Source organism: Cottoperca gobio, chromosome 5 (genome assembly GCF_900634415.1).
Source record: "Cottoperca gobio chromosome 5, fCotGob3.1, whole genome shotgun sequence".
Classification (NCBI taxonomy): Eukaryota; Metazoa; Chordata; class Actinopteri; order Perciformes; family Bovichtidae; genus Cottoperca; species Cottoperca gobio.
In genome coordinates this window covers 4,272,949-4,288,915 of record NC_041359.1, presented here as the reverse complement: position 1 = coordinate 4,288,915, position 15,967 = coordinate 4,272,949, and the positions used below count along the sequence as shown (strand labels likewise).

Sequence of the window (15,967 nt, the reverse complement as noted above, 5' to 3'; positions counted from 1 at the left end):
ATAAAGTGGTTTAGATTATCTGGAGGAACTTGTTCTAACCTGTAAGATCTTCTGGTCTTCATGGCCTTCACTGTAAGCTCTGATATCCCAGCAATTACTCAAATTAAGATCCGACAAAAGAAAAAATTGTTTTTTATAAGATGAAATCAACCTTGAATGCTTGCACTTATTTTCATGTATAGCATGTACTGTACCATACTCTACGTTTAACTAAGTGTGTTTTTTGTTCTCAGCTTTAGCTTGTGTATTCAGTTACAAATAATTCATGTTTTTGAGAAATACAAAACATGTGCATGTCTGACACTTCCAAGCTATTTTAACACCATCTGCACAATATAAATGACAACTCAGCAGCTTGATTAAGGCGCCCTGTGGTCCCTTGTTGCACCTGAAACATATTTTCCTGTGATTTGCTGCTAAGTTTGGTTCAGTCATCACTGTGGGTGTTTGTGCTTTGCTCTTCCCAGAAATTGCTTGTCAATCAAACAGCGTGGTCAGCACTGTGACGTCTTTCAGCAGAATGTCTCTGGGTGGCGCACTTCTATGACACCTATGATGACTTCTTAACTGCCCAGTTTGTTTTTTTTCCTTTAGATGAACTTTGCTACATGAGATCATTTGCATCCTCCTCCAACTGTAGAACTCTGGGGGTTGGTGTCAGTAAATCTCATGAACTTTTTTCAAGGCTGAATAACTAGTGTGTTATAACAACTGCTGACAGAGAGCTACACAAAAACTGACAAAAAGTTTTACATTATTACTTAAATTCCTGGAAATGTAACTTCTGAAAGTGTTTTCACCAAAAGGCAATGTTTGTACGTTGAGGGACCTGCTGCTGATTCCCAAGCTTTATAAAAGTGTTTTTCCTTTATGCTTCTGTGCATATGGAGCAGCAGGTCTGTTGTCTGCAGCATTCAGTAGAAGTAGTTCTTGGCAGGATATTATTTTGCTCTCCTGTAGTTGGAGGATAAATCCAGGTAAACCGTTGGTATGCCGTGCGATAAATCTCTATGGCGTAGCACTGCCAGAGGGCACACATTCTGACTCGGGTTCACAACAACACTAGAGACTACCAGTGATGTCGGGCAGTTGGGTCTGAGAGGACGATTTCCTCGTTTCATATGTGAGAGTGTTTAGTGATTCTGTCCCTTCGTAATGACTGTTTTTGTTTCTGAGGTGATAAATGTGTTCTGGACCTCCCCTCAGCTGGAGTCAGGCTCACTCCTCACCCAGCTGATTTATGCACTGAAGAGGTGCCCTGAGGGGAGTCAGTACGTGTGTGTGTGTGTGTGTGTGTGTGTGTGTGTGTGTGTGTGTGTGTGTGTGTGTGTGTGTGTGTGTGCGTGTGTCCGAAACACTGTTGAATTATCTAAATGTTCATGAACAGGTGTAAGAGGATCAGGCTTAGTGACACTAAAGGCTTCAACAGGACCAGTTATTGCCACACCACAGACTTTGCTCATCATTACAATATATTTTTGAAATTATACAAAAACAAATTGTAAAAGATAAGAAAAAGTACAAAGCAAAATAAAACATATGAACAAACAGGAAAAACTAAATAAAGAAAAGCGGGAAAATGTTGATGAAGATGTTGTAAAAAGACTTTAATGAAGACAACTTAACAGCTGTAAAAACATTCTAAATGAAATTTCAAATGTATTGATTTCATTGAAATGGCAAATTATTTAATTTATTATTTACAAATATAGGCAGTTTGGGCTGTAAACATTTTTTTGTTATAGTTTTCTATAATAATATTATTTATGTCTAACTAAAGTCATGTTTGCAGGTAGTAGACCTAGGTATAGTATATCAAACCGAATATTAACATCAGGACCAATTCATTGTTGGCTCTCCTTTCAAACTCTTCTTTCCAAATGTACCACCTCAGTCAGATACACACATCAGGTCAGTGTTGAATGATGTCACATGCCCGAAATATTTGTGTTAATGCCAACTCATGCACGCGCTAATGAATAGAACTGCACTGTTAGACAAGAGCGACATCTTGTGGTCAGACCTATTTGGAGAGGAGTAGACATGAAGTAGTATCCACGGTACAGTTTCACTCTTTCCTGGCGATGCTTTTGTTGGCAGTATTTTATCCTGCTGTTTTGTCCAGTTTTTATACATCACATTTAGCATGTTCAGATACATATTATCGGCTTGTATAAATATTGAAAGCATTGTTTATTATCTTACATGGAATGTCAAACCTGTCCACATTTGATACAATGGTACAAAGTTACACCTCGTATTAAGCCATGCAAATCGTAGTTTGAATCGATTGGTTTTGAGCGATTTACCTCTGAGATTTGTGCCACCTCCTTAATACAATGGAGGTGAGTGGAATTCCATGTGCAGTGCTCCCAGCAATGAAGTTTGACTTAGCGGCAACATTCTTTCCCAAAAATAACGCCTTAGTTGCGTAGAGTCCACAGAGTTTACTGTGTACAGTTGTCATTGCTTTTCTAAGATAAACCAAAGTTTGCTCATTGTTTAAACTAATTTACCCATTAATGTTTGCTATTGTACCTTTATTGTAAAGTTAAGAACATGCAGGCTTTTATGGGATTTCTTTCCAGGATATTGCAACACACAATGGATGAATGTTCAAAAAGCATTCATTCATTGTTTGCTATGTGTGGTCAGTAAAGCACATGTGTTTGATACTGTGGTAAAAACAAACAAGGAAATCTAGAAATGTAGCCTAATACTGTTTATATTGGGCCTAGAGAATAGTTAAACAGCAAATAACTATGTTCTATTTACAAAACATAGATTGCTGATTTTTCTTTTTAAATGTTTGAAATGTCAATACATGAGATAGGATTACTAGTAGTGGAGACGTTAAAATTGGTACAAACATGAAACTGAGGAGAAACATGCAGATAAGGTTAGTCCTTTTATTAATCAATCTTTTTGTTTATCTTCTTTCCTTTTTATAAATCCTATTCTATGGGTATTATTTTAAAGGCAAAGGCGCTGAATGGCGGTAATGCGCAGTAACGTTTTTAGTTGTCCACCATAAAAGACAGAAAAGGAAAAACGGAACCAATGTCACACAACCGGAACCTTTGAACAAGCGCTTCACTTGCTGAGAAACTCGGATTTGTTTATTGGTGACAATTGGGGAACAGCTGTTTTGATCGGCAAGTCGCTAGCTACAGCAAATTTAGTGGCTAACTTAACGTGAATCTAAATTATATCACTGTTTTCTGCCTTTTATATTTCACGGTTAGGTAAGATATTAACTGGAATAAAAATGCTGTTGTTGGTTAGCATATTATTCTATAAAAAGTAAACGATAGCTGGTAAGCTATCATTAGATAAATAGCTAACGTTAGCTGTGTGATTGTATTGTCTAGCTAACGGTTAACTTAATGGCACGTTAGCTTAAATATCCTGCAAGTAACGTTACGGTACATTCAACGGAAAGAAAAACATGTTGGCTGCCTGTAGGCCTGTATAGAACAAGATTTAAGACCTTCTGAACTGTTGATCTCCTAGTCAACACACATCAACACTACACTAACGTACGACTTGCTGGCGATATGCAAGTTATGTTATTAAACGTGGGAGTGTGTCCGTTTTACCTTAAACAAAAACAAATTAAATCTCAAAGTTGTTTTTATTTGTACAGATAACCAAGACTCTTAACTAAAGATTGTCAAATATTAAACCTCCCAGGTTGATTGGAGTTGATCCGTCGTCATGGAGCCTGCCTGCCGTAAAGACAAGCCAAAGCTGAACTCCACCCCGACCAGAGGAGACCGAGCCAAGCAGAAGTCTGCACAGCAAGAGCTAAAACAGCGACAGAGAGCAGAGGTGACCTAATATCACCATTTTTAAACCTGGCACAGATTGTATTCTAGTAGTATGCCAAATGTCACATTGCTTCTCACTCCTGTATAATCATGTGTCGGCTTTGTTTTTTCTCTTTTTTTATTTGCAGATTTATGCCTTGAACAAGGTGATGACCGAGTTGGAACAGCAGCAGTTTGAGGCCTTTTGTAAACAGATGCAGTCACAAGGAGAATGACGAGTCCTGCCTTCCTCTTTCTTCTGGACCAGGACCTCACACCATGCTAAACCACTATGTACTATTAACGACACACAATCACACCCTTACACTTACACTGATGTTCAATATGACAATCTTTGCTCTTTGATGTTTTACTGACTGAAATTCCTGACTCCTTCCTGAATATGCCGGAGAGTATTGTTATAATAGACCGATCGGATTGTAGAAAACATTGTAGGTAAAATGTGTCCAAAAAAAGCTTCCAAAAAGCTGGAAGCAGAGTTGCATATTTCCTACAGACACATCAGGTCTCCAACATTTCCAACAAATATTAATCTTTCTTAAATGTATGTAATGGTTGAAGTGAGGGTGCGTGCTCTTTTTTTCAATACTGTAAAAATTAAGATTTTGACCAGGTCAAACTTAGACAAGCTTTAAGTTAACTCACCCAAGAGGCACCAGTGTCGATAGCTCTGGAAGGGCAAAGGTTATGAATACTTTTGTATCATCCGTCCATCACTAGTAGTTGTTTAAAGCTTGTTGGAGGAACAAGTTTTCTCTGAGAAACATCTAATGTGCTTCAGACTTCCAACTACCAACAGAAGAACAAGACGTTGTTTTCCAGTGGTTCATAAACATCGCTTCATGTAGCTTTGAAATACACGATGCCCTTAATATGCCAGTGTTAATGGTGCTCACTTTGAACACTTGATGTGTGATTGACATTGTATGCAGTGCCAACTGGCCTGTCCATGTATAATATTGCATTTTATTGATACAGGTTTTGCAATCTATACAACTTCTATTTATGTCTTATGTCTCGTCCACTACTAAGTTAAGTTATACAATTTTGATTCAATGAAAAATAAAAGTGACCTTTTTTTACATGTGTGTTTTTATTTGATTTTAAGTCAAACAGACGATAATGGTTGTGACTGTACACATCTAATCGTATCTTCCTTTGTAACTCCTGGGCCCTGTTCTTCCAATGTGATTTAACTAATTCAGGCAAACGTGAAGTTATCAGAGTACACTGTGTGCACAATTATTAGGCAAGTGAGTATAAGGTGTTCAGTGCTCAGTTTAGGGGCAGTGGTAACAATATTTACTAAAGAACTATACCTAATTATACTTTTTAAGTACTTGAATTTTCCTTGAGTATATAATATTTCACTCTGAAGTAGTGAAGTAGAAGTAAAATAAAATGGGGATATTCAAGTATATTATTATTATTATTATTATTATTATTATTATTATTATTATACTTGAGCATGTAATACCAGTCTGCATATCCTCTGCCTCACATGTTGAACCACCTACGGACCGTACACCAGTGAATATGACCATTTACAGTAAAAATTCAACTATCTTGGGATGAAGTAAGATGACATTCAGTCGTTAAGATCTTAAAAAGAATGGTAAACGTGACAAAACAGGAAATTATGTGTTAACCATTTATTTTATCATTTAATTCAAACTTGAATGTCAAACCTCTCTCAACAACTCCACCCACTAAACACGTCCTTGAGTTTAACAGCAGGGTAAGTCACTGTGCAGAGGTAGCAGTTAACAGATCATATTAATGTCTGTGTTGCAAGCACTCATTTTAATATTTTAAAGTTAGTAAAGCCGCTGTGCCACCATGATAGTGTTTCACAAGTTAGTTGTAAGTACAGTCTTCATAGCAGCAGTATGTTTCCACAGCATGAACAGCATTACTAAGCTATGCGTACGAGGCAAAGCCGGTCCTCTTGAAACCTTGAAACCTCCACTCCACCCTGCAGTCCGTACATGACTCCAGTTCTCTGTCCCCGCCTTCCTCCTTTACCTTTCAGTGTTAAAACTACTTGGTTTCCTTCTCCTTTCTCTCTTTTTCCTCTCCTTCAGATCTCCACAGTCACGGAGCTCCCAGTGACCCGAACTCCAAACCAACCGTCCCAGAACTTGGTGTCCTGTCCTCCATGTTCAAAGGTGATGAAACGCATTCCAGGGCCATAGTCAGCAAATGTGTGGCTGACCTGGAGTTCAAACAGAGAGAGAAACCCACTGTGATCCGTACAGTGTAAAGTGTGTGGACAAGAGAGAACAGCAACATCAGTCGCGCTTATGTGCGCGTGACAGCGCCCTGTCGTGGCCGAAGTAATTATGATGGAAGCAAAGGAGGAAGTCAGGTGACGTTATAGAGTCCACATAAGGATGAGGTCAGGGTGGACGGGGGAACAAGACATCGCACTTCAACACAAAGACATCTGTTAGTCAACAGTCAGCATTGCCTTTTTTTTTAACCATGACCACGATCATTCCCTAAACTTAAAGTAATAATCTTGAGGATTTTAATTTAAGTCTGTTAAGTCTCTATCTATTGCCGAATGAGGCAACACAATGGTGATTGAGACTATGGCCCACTGATGACAGCACCTTGCATTTGCAGTTCTACAAACTGTTGAGACGATGTTTGACCTTATCTAAGGCCGCATTCAGACCCTCCCATTCATTTCAATAGAGCCGGTCCGGCCGGGGTGTCAATGGAGGGTCATCTGGCAACATGGTTGAACCTGGTTCAATTGTTGCATTGTAGCATCACATTTCCGTAGGATTCATTTGTAACGAGGACTGCAATTTGTTACATACTAATTTCAACCAGAACCATGATCTTTCCCTAAACCTAACTAAGTAATTTGTGTTGCCTAAAGCTTACCAAACCTTTGTTGTGTAAGAGTTTTGGAAGGCACAGATAAATGCTGTCCTGCTGATAATCATCAGATCAGCTCCTATGTGTTGTTACAAAGGTGAGTGTCAGAGGGCCTGGGCTAAGAGCATGTGTGTGACCTCAAGTGGAGTCATGGAATTTGAATGTGTAGACAAACAGAACATGTAGTAATGAATGTGAACCTCTTTGACCATCATTTGTTCGATGTAGAATCACACACGAGCGACTGAATGTACAGAGCGTACTCTCCGTACCTGCTTCCATGAGCAGTCGTCACTGTCGGGGTCAAGAGTCACTGGCTCAGGTTTGAACTCCTGCATAATCTCCTGGTTCTCGTCCAGCAGTGTCACGGTCATCTGGTAGGTGCAGCCACAATCCGACCTCCCGCAGTACCTGCAGGACGAGGCGCTCATTAATCGGTGACATTACCCACTTACAGCAGGAGGGCATGTGCATGTCAGTCTGTCGTACCAGTCGTCCACTGTGACGGGAGGCTGAGCGTCCAGCTGTTCACTAGAGTAATCCTCCGCTAACAAGTCGATCACCTGTCTCTTCAGACACAACCTAGGACACACATTTTTTTCAGAAATAAATAATTAAACATATGTGTATATATGTGTATGTATATATATATATACTGTTAGGTCCATAAATATTTGGACATTGACACAATTTTCATCATTTTGGCTCTGTACACCACCACAATGGACTTGGACTTGGAATGGAAATTAAACAATCAATATGTGCTTTAAGTGCAGATTTTCAGCTTTAATTTGAGGGTATTTAAGGGACCAAAAGTAATTGGACAAAGTAACATAATCATAAATTAAATTGTCACTTTTTCTATTTGGTTAGAAATCCTTTGCAGTCAATAACAGCCCGAAGTCTGGAACCCATAGACTTCACCAGACGCGGTTTGGTCCCTGGTGAGGCTCTGCCAGGCCTTTACTGCAGCTGTCTTCACTTCCTGCTTGTTCTTTGGGCAGTTTCCCTTCAGTTTTGTCTTCAGCAAGTGAAATGCATGCTCAGTTGGATTCAGGTCAGGTGACTGACTTGGCCATTGCAGAACATTCCACTTCTTTGCCTTAAAAAACTCTTTGGTTGCTTTTGCAGTATGCTTTGGGTCATTGTCCATCTGCACTGTGAAGCGCCGTCCAATGAGTTCTGAAGCATTTGGCTGAATATGAGCAGATAATATTGCCAGAAACACTTTAGAGTTCATCCTGCTGCTTTTGTCAGCAGTCACATCATCAATAAATACAAGGGAACCAGTTCCATTGGCAGCCATACATGCTCACACCATAACACGACCACCACCATGCTTCACTGATGAGGTGGTGTGCTTTGAATCATGAGCAGTTCCTTCCCTTCTCCATACTCTTCTCTTCCCATCATTCTACAAGTTGATCTTTGTCTCATCTGTCCACAGGATGTTATTCCAGAACCTTACAGGCTTTTGTAGATGCGTTTTAGCAAACTCTAATCTGGTCTTCCTGTGTTTGAGGCTCACCAATGGTTTACATTGTGTGGTGAACACTCTGTATTTACTCTGGTGAAGTCTTCTCTTGATAGTTGACTTTGACACAGATACACCCACTGTACCTCCTGGAGAGTGTTCTTGATCTGGCCAACTGTTGTGAAGGGCTCTTTCTTCACCAGGAGAATAATTCTTCTGACATCCACCACAGTTGTCTTCCATGGTCTTCAAGAGGTTTTGGTGTTGCTGAGCTCACCAGTGCGTTCTTTCTTTTTAAGAATGTACCAAACACTTGATTTGGCCACACCTAATGTTTTTGCCATTTCTCTGATGGGTTTGTTTTGATGTTTCAGCCTAATGATGACTTGCTTCACTGATAGTGACAGCTCTTTAGACTTCATATTGAGAGTTGACCTCAACAAATTCCAAAAGCAAATACCACACTTGAAATTAACTCTAGACCTTTTATCTGCTCCTTGTAAATGAACTAACGAGGAAACAACACACACATGGCCATGGAACAGCTGAGCAGCCAATTGTCCAATTACTTTTGGTCCCTTAAAAAGGGGATACCACGTATAAAATGTGTTGTAATTCCTCCACCATTCATCTGATCTGGATGTAAATACCCTCAAATTAAAGCTGAAAGTCTGCACTTAAAGCACATATTGATTGTTTAATTTCAAGTCCATTGTCAAATCAAATCAAATCAAATTTATTTGTATAGCCCAATATCACAAATTATACATTTGTCTCAGTGTGCTTTACAGACTGTACAGGTTACGACATCCTCTGTCCTTAGACCCTCGCATCGCACAAGGAAAAACTTCCTAAAAGAAACCCCAAAATTAAAGGGGGAAAAATGGAAGAAACCTCAGGGAGAGCAACTGAGGAGGGATCCCTCTCCCAGGACGGACAGACGTGCAATAGATGTCGTGTGTACAGGATAAATAACATAGTACAAATACAACATTTGACAGAAATTATGTTGTGTTGGAAAAAAAAAATAAAAAGTATGGATGAATCCAGGAAAATGTCAATAAGGCTTCCCGGTGTCCAGCAGGACCAGGTCAGCAGGCGCTGTCACGATTCATGATCCTGACGTAAACTTTATCAGTGGCAACCTGCCACATGAGAGACAAACACTCTGGGGATGACACCCCGGATGGTGAGTTAGTAAAATACATTTACATAAATGCATACAGATAGAGAGGGAGAAGAAGAGAGGGAGGGGAGGAGAGAGGAAGAGAAGGAAGAGAGCAGGGAGGTGTCCCCCGGCAGTCTAAGCCTATAGCAGCATAACTAGGGGCTGATCCAGGGCAAACCTGAGCCAGCTCTAACTATAAGCTTTATCAAAAAGGAAAGTCTTTAGCCTACTCTTAAATGTGGAGAGTGTGTCTGTCCTCCCGAACACAAACTGGAAGCTGGTTCCACTGGAGAGGAGCTTGATAGCTGAAGGCTCTGGCTCCCATTGTACTCTTAGAGACTCTAGGAACCACAAATAACCCTACAGTCTGGGAGCGTAATGCTCTAGTTGGTTTATAAGGTACTATGAGATCTTTAAGATATGCTGGAGCCTGACCATTAATTGATTTGTAAGTCAGGAGAAGGATTTTGAATTCTATTCTGTATTTTACCGGGAGCCAGTGCAGTGCAGCTAATACAGGAGTAATATGATCCCGTTTCCTTGTTCTTGTCAATACACGTGCCGCTGCATTTTGGATCAACTGAAGAGTCTTAAGCGACTTTTTGGGACAACCTGATAACAATGAGTTGCAGTAATCCAGCCTTGAAGTAACAAATGCATGGACTAGTTTTTCTGCATCATTTTGTGACAGGATGTGTCTTATTTTTGCAATGTTACGTAGATGAAAGAAGGCAGTCCTTGAGATTTGTTTTATGTGGGAGTTAAACGACAGATCTTGATCAAAGATGACGCCAAGATTCCTTACAGTGGTGCTGGAGGCCAAGTTAATGCCATCCAGAGCTTCTATGTCATTAGAAAATGCGTTTCGGAGGCGTTTAGGACTAAGTATAATAACTTCAGTTTTGTCTGTGTTTAACATCAAAAAGTTGATAGACATCCAAGTTTTTATGTCCTTAAGGCATGCTTGAAGTTTAGCCAATTGATTGGTTTCATCTGGTTTAATTGATAGATATAATTGGGTATCATCCGCATAACAATGAAAGTTTATAGAGTGGTTCCTTATAATATTGCCCAAAGGAAGCATATATATAAGGTGAATAGAATTGGTCCAAGTACAGAACCCTGCGGAACTCCAAGACTGACTTTGGCTGTCATGGAGGATTTATCGTTAACAAGTACAAATTGAGATCGCTCAGATAAATAGGACTTGAACCAGCTTAGTGCGGTTCCTTTTATGCCAACACAATGTTCCAGTCTCTGTAGTAGAATGTCATGATCAACAGTGTCGAAAGCAGCACTGAGGTCTAACAAGACTTTTCGTTGATAAAGATCTGATGTTTAAGAGCCCACATTTAATTTTTCGATTTAGTTGCACTTTTGCAGCGGTGGTGTTTATTTTAATTAGGTTTTCATGTATAACTTCTCTTCTGTTAACCATAGACTTGATTAGTTTCAGTGGTGGTGTACAGAGCCAAAATGATGGACATTGTGTCAATGTTCAAATATTTATGGACCTAACTGTGTATATATATATACACAGTATATACATACGTTGCATTCAAATGACAGATATTTTTTTATTTCTTTATATACATAACCTTTCATTGGAATTTGTAAAAAAAACCAGATGAGCTGAAAAAACATTATTTGTAACAATATAAGCAAGCTCAAAACTGGCCTTTTATGAAAACATAAATATATATATGTATATATATATATACATATATATATATATATATATATATACATATATATATATATATATATATATATATATATATATATATATATATATATATATGTGTTTTCCATCTTCTTTCAGTTACTTGTAACTTCGCTCTCAACTTGCATGTCATTTTCTCCACGATTTGAATTCTCCCTTTTATTTATTTCATAAATGCATGAACATGATTTCTGTCACTATAATTAAGTTTTAACTCTCAAAGCAGAAATCCTTCAAATTTAAACTAAACATATATCATATATTCAAAATGTCAGTTGGCTATCTACAGAGTATTACCAATTCTCCAAAATAAGTGCCTTTCCAATAAATTATTGGACATTTCTTCACACAACATCTTGGCCAACATTGGGCAAAAACAAAACATGACTGTATGAAGCATGTTTTCCCCACATCCTCCTACTGATACATTATAGATTGTTGAAGGGGAGTGATCAAATGTATTTGTATGTATTTACTGGACGCAGTAGTTGTATGTGTTGTTCTACGTACAGTATCTCTCCCCATTGTTACATTAGTTGTTTCATAGTATTTCCATAGATATTGTATAAATGTATGTATGTAAGGACATGTATTGACTTCCCTCTAAATTCAGGATTATGTAAATAGCTTCTAATTTGGAGATACCAAAAAATAAATCTTTTTTCATTGATGTATTTAAATTCCCCAGACTTTTTCAAATGGATGATTTATTCTCAATAGTTGATTAATCTGAGGGCAAAATATCAATATCTTTATCAAGTTGTTTTCCTGTAGCTCAACTAATCCTCATAATTTGAATGTAAACACCATAATTATAATTCTGGAGATTGGATCCCAATTATTTTGGGGTTATAGTTCCCAAGTAACCCATTGATATTCCACTTACCTATGTCTTAAAGCTGAGCGTACTAAGAATGTAGCTTATAAACATGAGACATGAGACATGAGCAATGCATTGATTTTCTAATATTTAAATAGAGTCACTTGACCATATATACAGTAATACACACTCACTCAAAGGAGGTCGCAAAGTATTTGGTCACTCCGTCGAGGCAGAAGTCGAAGCCACAGTCTCCCGGCATTTCCTCCACCTTCCACTGACTCCCACCATTCTCTGTCAGCTCCCAGAATTCAAAAAGCTCTGGAAGGGAAATGCACAGTCTCAGGCTGCCAACAGCAGTACTGTATATGTTCTGCTGTCTACACATCAAATCAAGCTCAATTCCATGAGCAGGTTGAGTTAAATTTGACCTGCAACAAAAGAGGCTTGAGTGACAGAGATTATTCTGGACCTTGAAAATGGTACTGGCTTTCTCAGAGCATCAACCACATCTCAAGAGGCTGCTGCTGAAGATCATGATACAGTTGAGCTCATTTGTGTTGACATTATTTAGTCAGTATGCTGCGTACATCAGCTTTACAGGTGCTGGTTGGCAGATATTGTTACTTTTGAACAGAGCCAGGCTAGCTGTTTCCAATTGTTTCCTGTTGTGCTAAGCTAAGCTATATAGCCTTGTATTTACTATATAGACATGTAGAGAATGGTATTAATCTTCTCATCTAAGTCACGGCAAGAATGTGAATAAGCGTCGTTCCCAAAATGTTGTACGATTCCTTTAAGAATGAGCTCAGATTTAGCTCTGTGTGCTGCTCAGCGTGGTTGATTCAGTAAAGTACAGTCAATAACAAACAGTGAGGGATATTCAGATCATGGCTGAGCTGTTTCCAGCCTGACAGTCTTGTGAGCAGACGCATGTGCTCAGATTAGCAGATGGATTGTTGGCCACTTTTAAATATATGTATTTGCTAAGCAAATATAAATAGTCGACCTTTTGGCAAAGACACCGCTTTTACTGACCGCTCTAGAACCCGAGCCCCTTTTGGGGACTGTGTCATCCACTGCAGGGATTCTCAGATTCTCCCCTTAAAAAAAACAACCAGTTATTCTTCATTGTTTTAGTTTTTACTCTTGAAAAATACTGTTCACTTTTGATAAATCATAAATCTCACTTTAGTGTTGCTTGCAAGTTTGGAATGGGCTCATTGTTGCCCCTTGTGGCCGTTGGAGGTAAACACACCTACTGCAGACCTTTATTCATCATGGTAGGAAAAACACAGGTGTTACTAACAACACTAACAGTGAGCGGGCACTAACAATACCAGGAACCTGAAAGTATAGCAGCTAAATGAAATACAGCCATCATTCATTTCATTATTTACACCTGTGCTTTTTTTACTGTGACAAGTCAAAATATGTGCTGTGAGAAAAGCTTTTCTGGCCTCCACACCACAATATAAACTTCCATGGATATAGGAACCAAGTTCCTCTCCTTTCTACCCAGGGTGTCAGGCCACAGAGTAGATCCACCTCTGATCCAATTACATAGTTTCAGATCCTCTGTGAAGAAAATGACCTCTTACCTTCCCCACTGGGGTTCTTCAGCAGGTTTTTGGCCATGACTACAGCGTTTACAGAGAAGGCAGGGCCTACAGAAAAAAGAAACAGCAACTTAGATCAATAATGGTCGCTGCTGCAGTTTGTATCGAGCTGTCCGGATCCCATCCAACCGCTCCAATGAGGCATCGGTTTGTTCCAAACTGCATCTGCGTCCTCTCCAGAGGAGGATGCTGCCATATCCTCATACTGATGTCTCAAACAGAGTGCCAAACCGGGCCGGGTCACCTCCACAGATTTCAAACCACAACACTAATACCCTGTGTGCTGACTCACAGCACAGCAGACGGGGCAAAGCCTCTCTCTTTACATGCTGAATAGGAGGTATCACAGAGGATCAACCAGTCATCAAACAGACATCAGTCAGCAGGAAAACAACCAGGGATAGCATGTTGCCATAGAAACTATCGAAACCTCTGGTTTAAGGGCCTGTTTTGGGGTTGTTTTGAGGATGTCACCCTAAAATGTACTTGAAAGTATTTAGAATGACTATAGTAATGTATTATTTTTAACTTTTGTTAACCAGTATGACCTCATGTGTACATACCAGATCAGAAACCCTAAAATATTCTTTCATATTTGGTGATCCACATTGTGCCAAATGTTTGTTTACTTCAGGGTTTGTAACGTTAAAACAAGTCACAAAACAAACAATACAAACGATCTAAGAAAGAAGCAGGTTTGGGTCTTTGTTAGAGATGAGGTCAGAAAAGCTTTACCTGGAGTTAGTCTACCAGATGTGTGTGTGCATTAAACACTCTTTAGATCTCCAAACACAGCTCCAAACACAAACAGCTGAGTCATCTGCCCCTGCAGACTCAAAGTCACAGGCATAAAAGATGCAGTACTTGCACATTAATGTCATGCTTTACTCTTAATGACACACTGCTCGCTTTAAACAGATAAGGCAGCAAACATGTTACTCACAGCGAGGGAGGCAAGTGCAGTCTTCTCTTTCGTCTGGCTCTTTCTCTCTCTTACACTTGAGCTCCTCTGCAGGGTAGCGCCCTCGTGACAGTGTGGCTTTTATAGCGAGGGAGCACACACACACACACACACACACACATATGCAGTGAGAGAGGGGAAGGGAGGGAGAGCCGAGGAGAGACATAAAAACACTCAATCTGCAGGTTAGGGAAAGCATCCACCCAGCAGAACCACACATACACACACTCAGCACTAATGTCAGTTAAACACATAAAACATTCAGCGCTCTTCTTTAACGCAACAACACAACAAATACAGAAGTAGAAACATGTCAAATGCTCAGCAAGAAGCAAGAACATAGAGGGTCTCAGGACAGGGGTTTAGGGCCTATACCTAAATATAAAACAAATGCATGAATCAAAATGTATTTAAACTTTGTTTTTACTGTTTTTATGGAAATGAGAAGAGAAGATATTACATAGTTGACAAAGATTTGACATATAACAATCCCCTCCTCCCTCCCACTAACCTGAGCAGATACACTAGATACCATCTCAACAGAAAACAAACACACACTTCAAGCAAAACTAAACCCACAAACGTATCTCTGAGTATTGGTATAAGGTTGGTTATGTTCTTGTGGATAGTTGAGAGCAGGTCAAACGGCGCTGAGAGACCGATGGGTCCCAGATAAAAAGACATTTCTCTGCATTGTCTTGTTGTGTGTAACTTATCTTTTCAACATGAAAGCAACTGATTAAATCTATCATCCAGTGTATTTGAAAAGGTGGTTGAGTGACTTCCAGCCCATGTGAAATCAACTATTTGTCGATTAGGTATTAGGTAGATTAAGTATTTTTAGGTCAAGGCCAATGAGAGCAATGATGGGGGAAGGATCAATGATGGCTTTAAATGCTTTAGAAATAGAGTCAAACATTGACGTGCAGAAGGTAAAAAATGTGCATCAATGAAACAGGAGTCTGCTAATAAACGGTCGATGTCAGGATTAATTTTAGAAAGCCTGACCTTGGTCCAGTAGATGCAACGAATGAGGTTCAGTTAGATCAGACTGTGACGGGTGTAGAGGGAGGAGGAGTGGATGTCTCCGTCCCACTCATCATCCTGAAACTCATCTATATCAGTCTCTCACTGCTGTCTTACAAATAGATCTTGAGATGATGTGACGTTTGTGATAAGGCTGTATGGATGGGAAACAACCCCGAGGTACATCGCCACTTAACCAGCAACAAATCATTACTTCATTATTACCCACTTATTAGTTTCAATGTTTCTGTCTCCTCAAGTGTTGTCATCATTAGCCTGTGTCTGTGGTGCATCATAAAGAGTTGTTACAGAGTATTGAATCATTACTTCTTCAGTATCTGTGTATTAGTTATCAGGTCTCCATGTCCTGCCCCTGTGTGAAGTAGTGCATCATCCTTACTGTCAAGTAATGTGATGAGGAAGTTATGATACCCAGTAACAACTCAGTCCTCACAAG

At 39.4% G+C, this 15,967-nt stretch overlaps 2 protein-coding genes across 3 annotated transcripts; one reads left to right on the top strand and one right to left on the bottom strand.

The window, feature by feature from the left end:
• Positions 1-3,038: 3,038 nt before the first annotated feature.
• svbp (small vasohibin binding protein) lies at positions 3,039-4,912 on the top strand. 2 transcript variants are annotated; one of them, XM_029432057.1, is made up of 3 exons: positions 3,039-3,155; positions 3,694-3,831; positions 3,959-4,912. In XM_029432057.1, the coding sequence occupies exons 2-3, from the start codon at positions 3,718-3,720 to the stop codon at positions 4,043-4,045; spliced, it is 201 nt and encodes a 66-aa protein (XP_029287917.1). In that variant the 5' UTR covers positions 3,039-3,155; positions 3,694-3,717; the 3' UTR covers positions 4,046-4,912. The 2 variants fall into 2 exon arrangements, with proteins under 2 accessions (XP_029287917.1, XP_029287916.1); XM_029432056.1 differs by having other exon boundaries at positions 3,090-3,245.
• A 543-nt stretch (positions 4,913-5,455) lies between these two features.
• Positions 5,456-14,562, bottom strand: fbxo2 (F-box protein 2). The gene is made up of 6 exons (XM_029432046.1): positions 14,467-14,562; positions 13,506-13,571; positions 12,099-12,225; positions 7,209-7,301; positions 6,992-7,130; positions 5,456-6,045 (listed from the first exon to the last, which is right to left on the bottom strand). Exons 2-6 carry the CDS (start codon positions 13,540-13,542, stop codon positions 5,911-5,913), a joined length of 531 nt encoding a protein of 176 aa, XP_029287906.1. The 5' UTR covers positions 13,543-13,571; positions 14,467-14,562; the 3' UTR covers positions 5,456-5,910.
• Between the last annotated feature and the right edge of the window lie 1,405 nt (positions 14,563-15,967).